We start from the raw sequence: 16,108 nt of genomic DNA, 5'->3' as shown, positions 1-16,108 counted from the left end.
ACTCCCTGTCTCCATTCCCTGCTTGATTTTTCTCCACAGCATTTATGCCATCTGACCATTGCATACTTTACACAGTTATGAATGCACTGTCTCCTGCCACTAGAATGTCAGGTCTACAAAGGTGAGGACTTTTGATTTTGTGCACTTCAGTATTCCCAGTGTGTAGAAAAGCGACAGACACACATTTTACATAAGCCAACAAACGGATGAGACAGAGGCCTTTCCCAGGGCCTCACTAGAGGCCCATTAAAGAATGCTCATCTCCTGATCCCGTCACAAAAGCATAGGAGTAGCTCACGAAAGAGGCAGACTGGTAGTCCTCCTTCCCTGGGATAGAGGGCCTCAGGTGACAGAGGGGACAGTACAAAGTGGCCTGAAACCCCTAACCAGCTCCCCAGACTCATGCTTCCCAGGATAGCATGTGCATACCCGCCTCCCAGGCTCTGGGCCACACTCACCATGATGCCGTTGTGGATGAAGCCGCGGCGGTAGCGGGCTGGCTTCAGGTGGGGGTACTCCTCTGTGCTGGTCACGCGGATGTTCCACACCTGCTTCCAGGCCTCGTACAGCTGCACGTGCACAGGGTACACGCCCGAGTGGTGGGGCGCCACTGCGTACCCCATGTCTGTGGGAATGCCGTGCTCCTGGGGAGAGGAGGGCCAGGGCAGGGTGAGCAGAGGATTTCTTCCCCTCTGGGCTTTATCTCCCCTTTGCAGAGAAAAATCAGAGGCTAGAACGGCAGAGCAGCGGGTCTGAGCCCTTGAGGTGCAGATGGGGAAGCTGAGGCTCAGGGCCCAGAGTCTCGGAAAGAGGCACCAGCCGAGCCGGGACTCCAGTTCGGCCCAGCATTCACTTCCTCCAGCACCAGGAGTGAGGAACGAGGACGGGTGCTGTTCCTGCCTCTCTTGGCCTCTGACTGGCTGGTGGCTCAGGCTGAGCCAGCAAGCAGGCTTCATCCCCTCCTTGCTGGGCATCTCCTCCAGCCTTCTGGGGTACCCACTCTAGCCTGAAGATGAGAGCTTGGGCTCAGGAAGCAAACAGGCCTGGGTTTAAGTCCTGCACGGACCTCTTATTAGCTGGTATGGCCTCCCAGAGCTCCCGTTTCTTGTTTAAAATGAGGCTATTGAGATACCAGCCTCTTGGGATCCCTGTGAGGCTTCAACGAGACAGCAGCTATAAAGATGTTAATAAACAGCTGTCAGACGAACTGCAGAAGCAGCACAAGGCCAGTAGTTCTGACCCCCAGCCCCGCCCCGAGCCCTCCCGGCTCTGCCCTGTAGGGAATCTTACTCACGACAGCGAACTTCTTGTTCAGGGCCATCTGCTCAGCCAGTACGGACTGGTTGTGGAAAAGGTGGGGCTGCATGTGGCTCCACATGTGGGGGAACCACCAAAACTCCTTCACGTACGACAGCAGCAGGTCGTCCCCCGCGTCCTCAGCATCAGTACCTACAGCCCGAGCACAGGCAGCTCAGCCCGGCCCACCTGCCATGAGGCCCGGTGATGGGTGTGCACGGCCACAGCCCACCTGAGAGCTGCTTAGAGCGGTTCCGTGAGCTACAGTGTGGGGCAGATAGAGCCCCAGTCCAGGGCCCTGGATTTGAGTATGGCCTTGACTCAGTGGGTGACTTTGGCTAAGTACTCCCCATCTCTGGCCCTTGGGGCCTGTCTATGCAATATGCAGTTCAGAGGCAATGATTCTAATGGTTTCTTCTAGCTCTGACTTGCCTGCTGTGATCCTATTCCTATTTTTCTACTGGGTCATTTGTCTTTTACTTATTGACTTGTAGATGCTCTTTGTATATGTACAAGATGTTTAACCCTGTCTTATGTATATCACTACAACTACATTTGATATGCTAAGGGTTAAGAATATAAAAATACACACAGACAACCAAGTGTTGCTCTTATTTGGCTTTGGAGCTATGCTGCAGACTTTCCTCCCAGAACTGCAGACTAATAGGGTTTGCCTAGAACTCAAGAGAGGCTGTCCTCACTGTGGCCCACGCAAAAGGCAGCTCGAGGGAATGCTCACTACAGATGACTACTCAGAGGCTGTTCCCTTCTGCCCAGTCCCAAGAGGCAGCTTGTGAGGACCTTGGGAAAGCCCCCAAGAGGAGGGCAAGTATGAACCAGGCAACCCTGAGCCTTCAACCTCAACCCTTAAGGCTCAAAAATAAAAAATAAACTCATTCCAGATGAAGGAACAAGATAAAAACCCACAAGAACAATTAAATGAAATGGAGACAGGCAACCTACCTGAAGAAGAATTTAGAGTAATGATAGTAAAGATGATCCAAGATCTCGGAAAAAGAATAGAAGCACAGATTGTGAAGATACACAAGATGTTTAACAAAGAGCTAGAGATTTAAAGAACAAGCAGAGATGAAGACTACAATAACTGGAATGAAAAATACACTAGAAGGAATCAACAGCAGAATAACTGAAGCAGAAGAATGAATCAGTGAGCTGGGAGACAGAATGGTGGAAATCACTGCCACAGAAAAGAATAAAGAAAAAAGAATGAAAAGAAATGAGGACAGTCTCAGAGACTTCTGGAACAACATTAAATGCACCAACATTTGCATTATAGGGGTCCCAGAAGGAGAAGAGAGAGAGAAAGGGCCTGAGGAAATATATGAAGATATTATAGCAGAAAACTTCCCTAACAGGAGAAGGAAACAGTCACTCAAGTCCAGGAAATGCAGAGTCCAATACAAGATAAACCCAAGGAGGAGCATGCCGAGACACATATTAATCAAACTGACAAAAATTAAAGACAAAGAAAAATTATTAAAAGCAACAAATAACATACAAGGGAATCCCCAAAAGGTCATCAGCTGATTTAGCAGAAACTCTGCAGGCCAGAAGGGAGTGGCACGATATATTTAAAGTGATAAAAGGGAAAAACCTACAACCAAGAATACCCAGCAAGGCTCTCGTTCAGATTTGATGGAGAAATCAAAGCTTTACAGACAAGTAAAAGCAAAGTGAATTCAGCACCACCAAACCAGCCTTAGAACAAATCCTAAAGGAACTTCTCTAGGCAGAAAAGAAAAGGCCACAACTAGAATCAAGAGAATTACAAATAGGAAAGCTCACCAGTAAAGGCAACATAATGTAAAGGTAGGAAATCATCCACACACAAATATGCCAAAACCAGCAATCACGAGAAGAGGAGAGAACAAATGCAGGATATTGGAAATGCACTGGAAATTAAGAGACCAGCAACTTAAAACAATCTTGTACATATATAGTCTGCTATATCAAAACCTCATGGGAACTGCAAACCAAAAGTCTACAACAGACACACACACAAAAAAAGAAAAAGCAATCCAAACACAACACTAAAGATAGACATCAAATCACAAGAGAAGAGGACAAAAGAGGAAGGGAAGAAAAAAGACCTCCCAAAACAAGTCCAAAACAATTAACAAAATGGCAATAGGAACATACATTTCAATAATTACCTTAAATTAAATGGATTAAATGCTTCAACCAAAAGACATGGGCTCGCTGAATGGATACAAAAACAAGACCCATATATATGTTGTCTACAAGAGACCCACTTCAGACACAGGGACACAGACAGACTGAAAGTGAGGGGACAGAAAAAGATATTCCATGCAAATGAAAATCAAAAGAAAGCTGGAGTAGCAATACTCATATCAAACAAAATAGACTTTAAAATAAAGACTCTTACAAGAGACAAGGAAGGACACTACATAATGATCAAGGGATCAATCCAAGAAGAAGATACAACAATTGTAAATATATATGCACCCAACATAGGAGCACCTCAATACATAAGGCAAATGCTAACAGCCATAAAAGGGGAAATGAACAGTAACACAATAATAGTAGGGGACTTTACAACCCACACCAATGGACAGATGATCCAGACAGAAAATCTACAAGGAAACACAAGCCTTAGACCAGATGAACTTAACTGATATTTATAGGACATTCCATCTGAAAGCAGCAGAATACACTTTCTTCTCAAGTGCACATGGAACATTCTCCAGGATAGATCACATGTTGGGCCACAAATCAAGCCTTGGTAAATTTAAGAAAATTGAAATCACATCAAGCATCTTTTCTGACCACAACACTATGAGAGTAGAAATTCATAACAGGAAAAAAAACTTTAAAAAACACAAACACATGGAGGCTAAACAATATGTTACTAAACAACCAACGGATCTCTGAAGAAGTCAAAGAGGAAATCAAAAAATACCTAGAGACAAGTGACAATGAAAATACAACAGTCCAAAACCTATGGGATGCAGCAAAAGCTGTTCTAAGAGGGACGTTTTCAGCAATACAATCTTACCTCGGGAAACAAGAAAAATCTGAATAAAGGTTATTCAGAGATTAATAGGCTAATAAACAACCTAACCTTACACCTAGAGCAACTAGAGAAAGAAGAACAAAGAAAACCCAAAATTAGTAGAAGAAAAGAAACCATAAAGATCAGAGCAGAAATAAATGAAATAGAGACAAAGAAAACAATAGAAAAGATCAATGAAACTAAAAGCTGGTTCTTTAAAAAGATAAACAAAATTGATAAACCTTTTGCCATACTCATCAGGAAAAAAAGGGAGAATTCAAATCAATAAAATTAGAAATGAAAAAGAAGAAGTTACAGTGGACACGACAGAAATACAAAGGATCATAGACAATGCTACAGGTAACTATGGGCCAATAAAATGGACAACCTAGAAGAAATGGAAAAATTCTTAAAAAGCTACAACTTTCCAAGACTGAACCAGGAAGAAATAGAAAATATGAACATACCAATCACAAGTACTGAAATTGAAACAGTGATTAAAAAACTCCCAACCAAAGTCCATGACCAGATGGCTTCACAGGTGAATTCTATCAAACATTTAGAGAAGAGTTAACACCTATCCTTCTGAAACTCTTCCAAAAAATTACACAGGAAGGAATACTCCAAGCTCATTCTATGAGGTCACCATCACCCTGATACCAACACCTGGCAAAGATACCACAAAAAAAGAAAATTAAAGGCCAATATCACTGATGAACATAGATGCAAAAATACTCAACAGAATACTAGCAAATCGAATCTGGCAACAGATTAAAAGGATCACACACCATGATCAAGGGGATTTATCCCAAGGATGCAAGGATTCTTCAGTATCTGCAAATCAATCAATGTGATACACCACATTAATAAACTGAAGAATAAAAATCATACGATCATCTCAATAGATGCAGAAAAAGCTTTTGACAAAATTCAACACCTATTTGTGATAAAAACTCTCAAGAAAGTAGGCATAGAGGGAACTTACCCCAACATAATAAAGGCCATATATGACAAACCCACAGCTAACATCATTCTCAATGGTGGAAAGCTGAAAGCATTCCCTGTAAGATCAGGAACAAGGCAAGGATGTCCACCATCACCACTTTTATTCAACATGCTTTTGAAGTCCTAGCTATGGCAATCAGAGAAGAAAAAGAAATAAAAGGAATCCAAATTGGAAAAGAAGAAGTAAACCTGTCACTGTTTGAAGATGACATTATACTATACATAGAATATCCTAAAGATGATACAAGAAAACTACTAGAGCTCATCAATGAATTTGGTAAAGTTGCAGGATACAAAATGAATACAGAGAAATCTCTTACATTACTACACACTAACAACAAAAGATGAGAAAGAGAAATTAATGGGACTTCCCTGGCAGTGCAGTGGTTAAGACTCCATGCTTCCAACGCAGGGGGCACAGGTTCGATCACTGGTCGGGGAACTAAGATCCCACATGCCGCATGGCGCGGCCAAAAAGAAAGAGATATTAAGGAAACAATCCCATTTACCATTGCATCAAAAAGAATAAAATACCTAGGAATAAAAGTACCTAACGAGGCAAAAGACCTGTACTCTGAAAACTATAAGATGCTGATGAAAGAAACTGAAAATGACACAAACAGATGGAAAGATATACCATGTTCTTGGATTGGAAGAATCAATATTGTCAAAAGGACTATACTACCCAAGGCAATCTACAGATTCAATGCAATACCTATCAAACTACCAATGGCATTTTTCACAGAACTACAACAAAAATATTTTAAAATTTGTATGGAAAAACAGAAGACCCTAAATAGCCAAAGCAATCCTCAGAAAGAAAAACGGAGCTGGAGGCATCAAGCTCCCTGACTTCAGGCTATACTACAAAGCTACAGTAATCAAAACAGTATGCTACTGGTGCAAAAACAGAAATATAGATCAATGGAACAGGACAGAAAGCCCAGAAGTAAACTCATGCACCTATGGTCAATTAATCTATAACAAAAGAGACAAGAATATACAATGGAGAAAAGACAGTCTCTTCAATAAGTGGTGCTGGGAAAACTGGACAGCTACATGTTAAAGAATGAAATTAGAACATTCCTTAACACCATACACAAAAATAAACTCAAAATGGATCAAATAATGTAAGGCCAGACACTATAGAACTCTTAGAGGAAAACAAAGGCAGAACACTCTTTGACATAAATCACAGCAATGTCTTTTCTGATCCACCTCCTAGAGTAATGAAAATAAAAACAAAAATAAACAAATGTGACCTAATTAAACTTAAAAGCTCTGCACAGCAAAAGAAACCATAAACAAAATGAAAAGAAAACCCACAGAATGGGAGAAAATATTTGCAAAGGAAGTGATTGACAAGGGTTAATCTCCAAAATATACAAAACAGCTCAGGCAGCTCTATGTCAAAAAAACAAACCACTCAATCAAAAAATGGACAGAGGACTTCCCTGGTGGCACAGTGGTTAAGAGTCTGCCTGCCGATGCAGGGAACGCGGGTTCATGTCCCGGTCCGGGAAGATACCACATGCCGCGGAGCGGCTGGGCCCGTAAGCCATGGCCGCTGAGCCTGCGCGTCCAGAGCCTGTGCTCCGCTACGGGAAAGGCCACAACAGTGAGAGGCCCGTGTACCGGAAAAAAAAAAAAAAAAAGGGCAGGAGATTTAAATAGACATTTTTCCAAAGAAGATATACAGAAAGCCAAAAAGCACTTGAAAAGATGCTCAACATCACTAATTAGTGGAGAAATGCAAATCAAAACTACAATGAGGTATCACCTCACACTGGTCAATATGGCCATCATCAAAAAGTCTACAAACAGGGACTTCCCTGGGGGTCCAGTGGTTAAGACTCCATGCTTCCAATGCAGGGGATGTGGATTCAATCTCTGATCAGGGAACTAAGGTCCCACATGCCACGCAGTGCAACCAAAAAAAAGTCTACAAATAATAAATGCTGGAGAGAGTGCAGAGAAAAGGGAACCCTCCTGTACTGTTGGTGGGAATGTAAATTAGTACAACCACTATGGAAATCAGTATGTAGGTTCCTTAAAAAACTAAAAATAGAACTACCATATGATCCAGCAATCCCAGTCCTGGGCATATATCCAGAGAAAACCATAATTTGAAAAGATACACGCACCCCAATGTTCGCTGCAGCACTATTTACAACAGCCAAGACACGGAAGCCACCTAAATGTCCATCAACAGACAAATGGATTAAAAAGATGTGGTACATATATACAATGGAATATTACACAGCCATAAAAAAGAATGAAATAATGCCATTTGCAGCAACATGGATGGACCTAGAGATTATCATACTAACTAAGCCATACAGAGAAAGGCAAATATATCACTCATATGTGGAAGCTAATTTTTTAAAAAATGATACAAATGAACCTATTTACAAAACAGAAACAGACTTACAGATATCAAAAATGGTTACCTAACTTATGGTTACCTAAGGGGAAACATGGTGGGGAAGGATAAATCAGGAGCTTGGGATTAACATACACTACCACGTATAAAATAGATAACAAGGACCTACTGAATAGCACAGGGAACTATACTCAATAGTCTGTGATGAGGGAATTCCCTGGTGGTGCAGTGTTTGGGACTCCACACTTTCACTGCTGAGGGCCTGGGTTCAATCCCTGGTCAGGGAACTAAGATCCCACAAGCCAGGCAGCACAGCCAAAAAACAAAAAAAATTCTGTGATAACCTATGTGAGGAAAGAATCTAAAAAAGAATAAATATATGTATAACTGAATGACTCTGCTGTACACCTGAAACTAACACAACATTGTAAATTAACTAAACTCCAATAAAATTTAAAAAAAAAGAAAAACTCGTGACAGTGCTCATCTCTGGGGTGGGTACAGTTATAGGGCATTTTCATTTTCTCTGCTACATATTTCTGTAAAATTCTTAAAATTCAACCAATTCCTTTCTAAGGCTGAAGTAGTACAAAGAATATTAAAAGGTGGTGGTGAGAGGGAGACAAGAGGGAGAAGATGCCCACCCCCCTGAACAGCAGAGCCTGAGGCCCAGGGACAGATGAGTGGGGGCCGTCGTGTGTTACAGCTGTCTCCAAATGCCCTCTGCCTGGGGCTGCGACTGCTCTGTGGGCTGTCTGGCTCTGGGAGAGGCCACAGAGGTCAAATGTGGCCCTAAGTGGGCCCATCCGCCCACCTGCTGACCCCACGGCATAGCACTCCGAGGGTCTGGATGTTGAGGGCCCCTGGAAGTTGCTAGTGGGGGCAGAGCCAGGCCCACTTACCTGTGTGGAAGAATTTCCCTGAGTAGCCCAGGTTGAAAGTGAAGTTTGGGATGTGTGTCCGTAGTTCGTTCTGCGTATCAAATAGGGCCTAGGATAGGCAGAGTGGGGAGAAAGGGGTGAGGGGAAGCCAGAAGTTCCCCGCTCCTCCCAGAAGGGTTCAGCTCCTGCAGGACCAACTATAAAGTTGGCAGGGCCCATGGAAAAATGAAAATAGGGGCCCTTGCTCAAAGATTGTTGAAAATGTCAAGAAGGAAATAGCAGAGCATTATCTTGAATATGGGCCCCTTCCAAGCATGGGGCCCTGTGTGACTATACAGGTCCCATACCCACGAAGCCAGCCCTGTGCTGCCACCTCCACCAGGCCTCTGGCAAGACAAGACATAGACTCTAGCCTGGTTCTGCCATGCCCTTGAGAAAGCTATGCAAATTCTCCAGGCCCCAGTTTCCCCAGGTGTGAAATAGGGATAATAATAGCTCCCTTATGGGGGCTCTTGGGAGGATTAAATGAGATACTGCATGTAAAACAGCCTGGCATTTTGGTAAGTGATGAAAAACAGTGCCATTATCATGTCTGTGGTCACTGCCACTGTGAGCCTCATGTCTTCATCTGTCAAATGTGGGGGATTTCACCTCGTTGGTGACTGCAAGGCTGATGTCAAAGGACCACAACTTTTCCAGAGACGTACTGTGTGCCCAGCAATGCAGTGTTTCCATGCACAGCTCACCCACTGCTTTGCAAGTCAATGAAGGGATGCTGACACTTGTGAAACAAACATACAGTTGTCCTCTGGAGTCAGGACTCAAAAAAATCCCTACCAGGTATGATGCACAAGCCTGCTAGGAAACCTGTAAGAAGAGCCCGCTATCAGAACACTTTGCAAACAAAAAGTCCTGGCCCTCCTTGGGGCCACCACCGGCACCTTACCAAGGCCATGCACTACCTGGTGGACGCCCATGCTCTAGCTGTGTGGCCTTGGGCCAGTTACTTCACCTCTCTGAGTCTTAGTGTCTGTAAAATGGGCTTTAAAACAATACCCACCTCACAGAGCTGCTGTGAGGATCAGATGATGCAATGCACAGAAAGGGCTGAGCACAGAGCCTGGCACTTGCCAAGCCTTGAATAAGCGCTGCTGTTGGTATCATTTAAGTTGCACTGTACAGCCCGTACTGTACAAGTTAATGAGGCAACATTCATGTCTCTGCAAGGAAAGCTCAGTTGTAGCCAGTCCTTGGGATTAAAGAAAAAAAAAAAACCTGCCCTTTCTGACTCAAAAGGATGTTTAAAGCAAATGGGACCTGGCTGGCATAGAGCTCTACAGTCTGCACTGAGCTGAGTACACTGAAGAGGGCATCTCTTTTGGTATTCTTCTACAGAAAAGGCTCCAAACTGCTAGCATTCCTCTCATTCCAATAATGGGGAAAATAAGAACCAAGAAGGGCAAGCCCAGGGTTCACAGGAGACACAGTGAGCCTGGCAGCCTGATTTCCTCATGGGGTCGACCCTGGACCAGTCTCAAGGACTCATCCTGGACAGGAAGCAAAGACCTAGGTTACAGCAGGAGAGAGCAAGGTTGGGCCACCTGAAGAACGTCCTAAGGAGAAAACAGAGTAATCTACTTTGCTAGAGGTGGGTCGGGGCATTGCATGACGCCTCAGAGCTGGAAGGCTCAACAGGAGTCGTCTCAAAACTTTCTTTCAGTAGGGGAGCCCCTGAGGAAGCGAAATCTCAGGAGCAAACCCAATGGGTAAAGCAGATCAAAGCAACACTGCTCTGTCCCAGAGGTAGATCCGGAAGGGCTCAGAGCCTGGCATCTGCACATGCCCCCTCACCCCAGCCAGCCAGGTCCTTCCCATCCACCCCATCTTGTCATTTCACCGCTGAAGCTCAGACGGTGGAAGGGACTTGCCCAAGTCACCCAGTCAGTTAGGGGCAGATTGGGACTGGAACCCAGGTCTCGACTCCCCAGACAGTGGCTGCTCCTCAGCAGCATCTACTCTGCTCTCCCCTGGAGGTGTACGGAGGAGCAGAGAGTTCACTCTAGACCAAGGCAGGAGGACGATGGACCCCGCCCCCTGCCCCAGCCCAGGGCCTTCCTTCCAGGACCCACGGCCAATCCCAGCACAGCACCCACACAGACGAAAGCATTCCTCTTAATTAAGTCTCCTTTTCCGTCCTCCTCCTATCGTCAAAAAGAAGTCTTGGTTTGGTGCTAATACGTTTCTAACTCTCACTAATCTCGTATAAGAGAGGACAGGTCATCAGTAGGCAGCAGTACTTCGCTAGAATTTAATCCTCTGTTTCGTTTTCATTGGATCTACTGTTATGGTTGCCCTCTATTTATGGCAACTAATACTGATTTCCCCATTTACACTAGTGATGTTGTTCCTTTTGCATCCAACTCTGAGTGAAGTAGTGAGTAGATGAAAATGGTCTTAATTTGCAGGCTTCTCTTTTATAGTGATACATGTGTAAAATTTCATGGTTTGCAAAATGCTTTTACATACAGTTAGTTTAGTTTGGTCCACATTTTTTGAATTAAACACATGCCTTTCACTATCTATACAGACCGCAGTTAAAGTAGGCCTTGTGTATGATTCACACTCTAATTCTTGTTTTTTGAGTTTTGGAGGAGCTTTGGTACTGACACAAACATTTTTGAGAGTTAAAAATCATGTCTGGATTAAGAGGTAGGTACTCTCTGCACAGCTACCATCTCTCTGTAGTTACATTCTTGAGCTCCATATAACCAGATGCAAAATTCCTGTATATTCAATACTTCAAATAATTTTAAATGGCACTTGCTCCTAATAAGACAATAAAACCAAGTGGCCAAGGGAGGGGGACTGACAGCACAGAGGAGGTGCAGACAGCAAAGTCACGATGGGGACAGTAAGGTCTGAAGGTGGCGAGGCCCACCCTACACGGTCTGGCGCCCCCAGCCATACCTTCACGTCCTCCACCTTCATGCGCGTGCCCTCCTTGCCCACAAAGATGTCGTCAATGTCCACCAGGATGTAGCGGTCCAGAGGCAGCGAGAGGCGCTTGCCTGTGAGGAAGGCCACGGCGTCGACGAAGACGAGCTTGTGCAGCCAGAAGTTGAGGTTGTTGCCGAACAGCACGCGCTGGATTCCGTCGTGGAGGCCCAGGTCCTGGACCACAGTGGCATGCAGCGCGGCGTGAAGGCCGGCATCCGCGCCCAGGTGCGGGATGGACTCGGACGACCGCGTCTTGGCCAGGAGCACAGGTTCGTAGGTGGAGTGGTTCGACTGGAATACGGTCCAGTCCTCGCCGGGCAGCACGCCCTTCTCCACCTCGCTGGGCCGCGTCACGTACAGCAGCGGGGACTTGGGGTTGATGCTGCAGTCCTTCAGGCCCAGGTTGGAGTGCAGGAACAGGGGGAAACCTTTGAGCTGCGCGCTCAGCAGGCTGTTCTCATTGGCCTGCAGCCGGGTGGGGTGGGGCGGGGGGGGGGGGGAAGAGAGCCATCAGAACCACAGCCCCAAGGGACCACGGAGTATCAGTTGTAGACTCATAACAGTCATGTCAACAGTACTCACTAACATTCACAGAGGGCTCGTCACATTCCTGATCCTGTGCTGACCTAGCGGTGCAAACCCCGCTCTGCCTGTCATCGTAATATACCAGCTAACACACATGCCGTGCTCACCAAAGCCAGGAACCAAGCTCGTGCACTTTACATGAAGGGGTGCCGTAATCCTCACAGTGACCCCACGATGGAGGCATCACTGCCATTCCCATTACACAGACAAGGAGACTGGGCCCAGAAAGGCTAAGTAACTTGTCCAAAATCACACACAGGAAAGTCTAGCAGTGGAGAGCATGGATTCTGCCACCAGACTGCGTGGCCTTGGGCAAGTCAGGTAACCTCCCCGCGCCTCAGTTTCCTCTGCTGTAAAACATGGCCAAGAATGGTAAATCCCTCAAGGGGTGATGGAGGAGGCTGAGCGTTGACTCCCGCAAAGCGCTTAGAACAGGGCCAGCGGCATCGCCCATCGCTCGTTCAGTCCTCACATCAGCCTCAGCAGGAGGGTTCCTCTGTCATCCCCGCTTCACAGACGAGGATACCCAGGCTCTGAGGGCGGTGCTGCCCTGACTTGCACCGTGGTCAGGACGAGCCACACCTCACAGCCAGATGGCTGACCCCTGAGCCCACACACCTGACCACCAGGCTCCCCTGCCTGGGGTTTCCAAGCTGGCTTTTGTCACAATCCTTTCTTCAGGAGAAATCCTGGGCGGATGCCAACAGAGAAGAGATCAAAGACGAGGTATCTTCTGGGAGTGCAGGAGCAGACACTCTGCCCACTGTGCTCCCAACCCCCATGTGCCCCCAGCGCCCCCAAGGCTATGTCCCAGAGGAGCCCAGCTCCACGTGCCTCCCTCTCCTCCCAGGACCCGCTGCTGTCAGCTCCCTGGGAACCTGCAGGCAGTACCCACAGCACCCCCTTTTCCTCTTCCCTAGACTCACAGCCCCTGCTCCTTATCCCTCACCCTCCCAGCCACCTGCCTCTGGATACAGTACAATTTGTCCTTGTCCCTGTGCCAACTCCTTTTGGTCTTCTTGGCCTGACAAACTGCTCATCCTTCAAAACCCCATGCATCAGGACTTCCCTGGTGGCACAGTGGTTAAGAATCCACCTGCCAATGCAGGGGACGCAGGTTTGAGCCCTGGTCCGGGAAGATCCCACATGCCATGGAGCAACTAAGCCCGTGCGCCACAACTACCGAGCCTGCGCTCTAGAGCCTGCATGCCACAACTACTGAAGCTCGAGCACCTAGAGCCTATGCTCTGCAAAAAGAGAAGCCACGGCAATGAGAAGCCCACGCATCGCAACGCAGATTAGCCCCCGCCCAAGCCCACATGCAGCAACGAAGACCCAACGCAGCAAGAAAGGAAGGAAGGAAGAAGGGAAGGAGGGAGGGAGGAAGGGAGGAAGGGAGGAAGGGAGGAAGGAAGGAAGGGAGGAAGGAAGGAAGGAAGGAAACATGCATCTACCCTCTTCTCTTCATTGGCCTCCCTGGGGCATTAAAGCCTCAGCTGTAGCACTTCTCACCTTGGCTGCTGCATTATCTGTTCAGAGTCTCCCCACCAGTCTGCACCCTCTCAAGGGCAAGTACTATGTCACTTCCACCTTGGATCCCTGGTGCCAGCACAGGCTTGACACCCAGTGGGAGCAAACGCATATCGGATGAGTAACTGGATTTTTAAAAGGAAAGAAGAACAGACAGATCCCAAATACCTGGCACATGACAGCTTTTCATTACGGGTTTCATTTGTTTATCCCACAATTGTTCACTATGCCAGGCACTGTGTTAAGTAACAGGGATACAGTGAGAAAAACAGACATGGCTCCTGCCCTCGTGAACTGTAAAGGCGAGCAGAGAAGAGAGAGAGTAGTCAATATAGCAGAAATATACGTAAACTTCAATGTGACACATGCTACACAGAGGAGGTTCATAGTCCCAGAAGAGTAGATAATTGGGCATAGTCAGCTGGCTCAAGAGAGGCTTCCTGGAGAAAGGGACTGAGTAAGCATCAACTAGGGGAGAGGTGGGAGCCAAGTTCAAAGAACAGCAAGTGCAAAGGCCCTGAGGTTGGAGAGAGCTCAGCACAGTCAAGGAATATCAAGAGGCCAGCAGAGTGATCAAGAGGGAGGAGAGGAGATGAGGCAGAAAGGTCAGCTGGGACCAGTCCTGCAGGACCCTAGAGGCTTGAAGTGGCAGTGGGAAGCCATCAAAGACTCCATCAAAGGGTTCTGAACAGAGGGATGACAGGTTCCAATTTGCATGTTAAAAAGGTCCATCTGGCCACTGTGTGAAGAATGAGTGGGGTGGGATGAATCAAGAGTGGACAAAGGGCAGCAAATGAGGTTGGAGAGGCAGGCACGGTGGTACACAGGGCCACCCTGGAGAGCTCACCACGTGAGCACTGACAAGGACACTCAGCTGAGGGCTGAGCCCTGGGCCTCAAGTAGAGCGACATCTGCCCAGGGGGCCTTTTAGTAATAACCTTCATGCACAAGTGCTTTTTTCTAATTCCCACGAAGGCTCTGCAGGGCCCTTGCCTCGTAAACTGAGATAAAGGGCCTGCATTTGACTCTCCACACACCAGGAGTACCTGCCAACTCCCACCCTGTCCTGAGCCAGCCTCTGTCTGGTGTTGACAGCCCCAAACTGAGAGGCCCCTCCCTCAGCCCCCGGCTCCCCAAGACCACTAAGCCAGCACTGGGGACAAAGGCAGGGGGGGCCAGTGACATTTCAGGCCCTGTCCATCACCTGCTGTGGCCTGGGAGGCCACACTGGATCACAGGCACTGAGGGATCCCATTTCAAAGCCCCGACTCTGAGCTGACTGCCAGGCACTGGCAGCTCAGCCAGCTGCCCAGCTGGGAGGCATGAAGGAAGGGAGGAAGCCAAGTTGCCGACTGTCCACCCCAGTCCGCAGTGAAAGCAACCATCTGGGGAAGGGAATGGAGAGTAAGCCTAAGCATCGCAGAGGCTGACCCCCACTGCGGGCCTCGCCCCACGGGAGGGGAATCCCTCCTATTGTTCGGCGCTGGGGACCCACGCAGGAGACACCAAATCTTCCAGTGGGGTCATCAGGCAGAGGAAGGAAGAGCCCTGATCAGGGAATGGGAGACCTAGTACAGACTTAGGTAGTATCTGACTGCATGACCTTGGGAACCTCGGAGTCCCCAAGGTGCTACCTCTCAGGGCCTCACGTCCCACATCCGTCGGTCAGTTTGCTCCGACGCGCTCACCCGTGGTTGGCTTACAAGGGCTGAGCGTGGTGGGCGAGTCCTGGCTCTGACTGATGAGCTGTGTCGGTCTAGAGAGCCACGCAACTTTCTGAGCCTTGAGTCCTCACCTGAAGATAAAGTGCCCACTTCACAGGGTAGCTGTGAGAATTACATACGATAAGGTCTGCAAAGCCATGAGCTCAGGGTATGGCATGTAGCACGTGTGCGATCAAGCATCAGTGGCCCTTGTCAGGCCTCCACCGGGATGTGCTCAACCCCGGGGCACCTGGAGCTGCAAGGCTGAGCCGGGAAGTGGGGCTACTGATGAAGAGCCGCTCCCACCCTCAGGGTCCTGAGGGGCACATGCTGGCCAAGCCACAAGACGGATAAAGAGCTACCACCAGCTGTGTGTGCTGAGGTGAGACGACAAGGCATGCCAGCTGCCATCTATTGGGTGGCTCTGGGTACCAGGCACTGGGCTAATGCTTCCCATCCACTGTCCCGTCTTCAACATGGCACAGTGAGGTGGTGCTGGGATTGGCCCCCACTTCACAGATGGGTGGAATATCCTGCCCAAGGTCACTCTGCCTAGAAGTGACAGAACGAGTTGAACCAGAGTCTGGACTTTTCAGCCCCTGCTCTCCCACTGACCTGGGAATCCAGTGCCAGCGGGCATTGGAAAGTGAGTGTCTCCAGATCCCTGGAGTCCCAAGCCCGATGCACAGCATTG

At 47.6% G+C, this 16,108-nt stretch overlaps 1 protein-coding gene across 6 annotated transcripts in view; it reads right to left on the bottom strand.

The window, feature by feature from the left end:
* NDST1 (N-deacetylase and N-sulfotransferase 1) overlaps positions 1–16,108 on the bottom strand; it is a 71,173-nt gene that overhangs the window by 21,325 nt on the left and 33,740 nt on the right. For all 6 annotated transcript variants that reach the window (XM_033853453.2, XM_019924729.3, XM_019924727.3 and 3 more), the window contains 4 exons: positions 11,567–12,061; positions 8,621–8,708; positions 1,295–1,449; positions 459–644 (listed from right to left, as the gene is read on the bottom strand). In XM_033853453.2, the coding sequence (XP_033709344.1) occupies positions 459–644; positions 1,295–1,449; positions 8,621–8,708; positions 11,567–12,061 (924 nt within the window). The remainder of the gene's footprint in view (positions 1–458; positions 645–1,294; positions 1,450–8,620; positions 8,709–11,566; positions 12,062–16,108) is intronic.

Source organism: Tursiops truncatus, chromosome 3 (assembly GCF_011762595.2).
Source record: "Tursiops truncatus isolate mTurTru1 chromosome 3, mTurTru1.mat.Y, whole genome shotgun sequence".
Lineage (NCBI taxonomy): Eukaryota > Metazoa > Chordata > Mammalia > Artiodactyla > Delphinidae > Tursiops > Tursiops truncatus.
The sequence above is the reverse complement of the archived record's forward strand: the minus strand, read 5'-3'. Positions and strand labels throughout refer to the sequence as shown.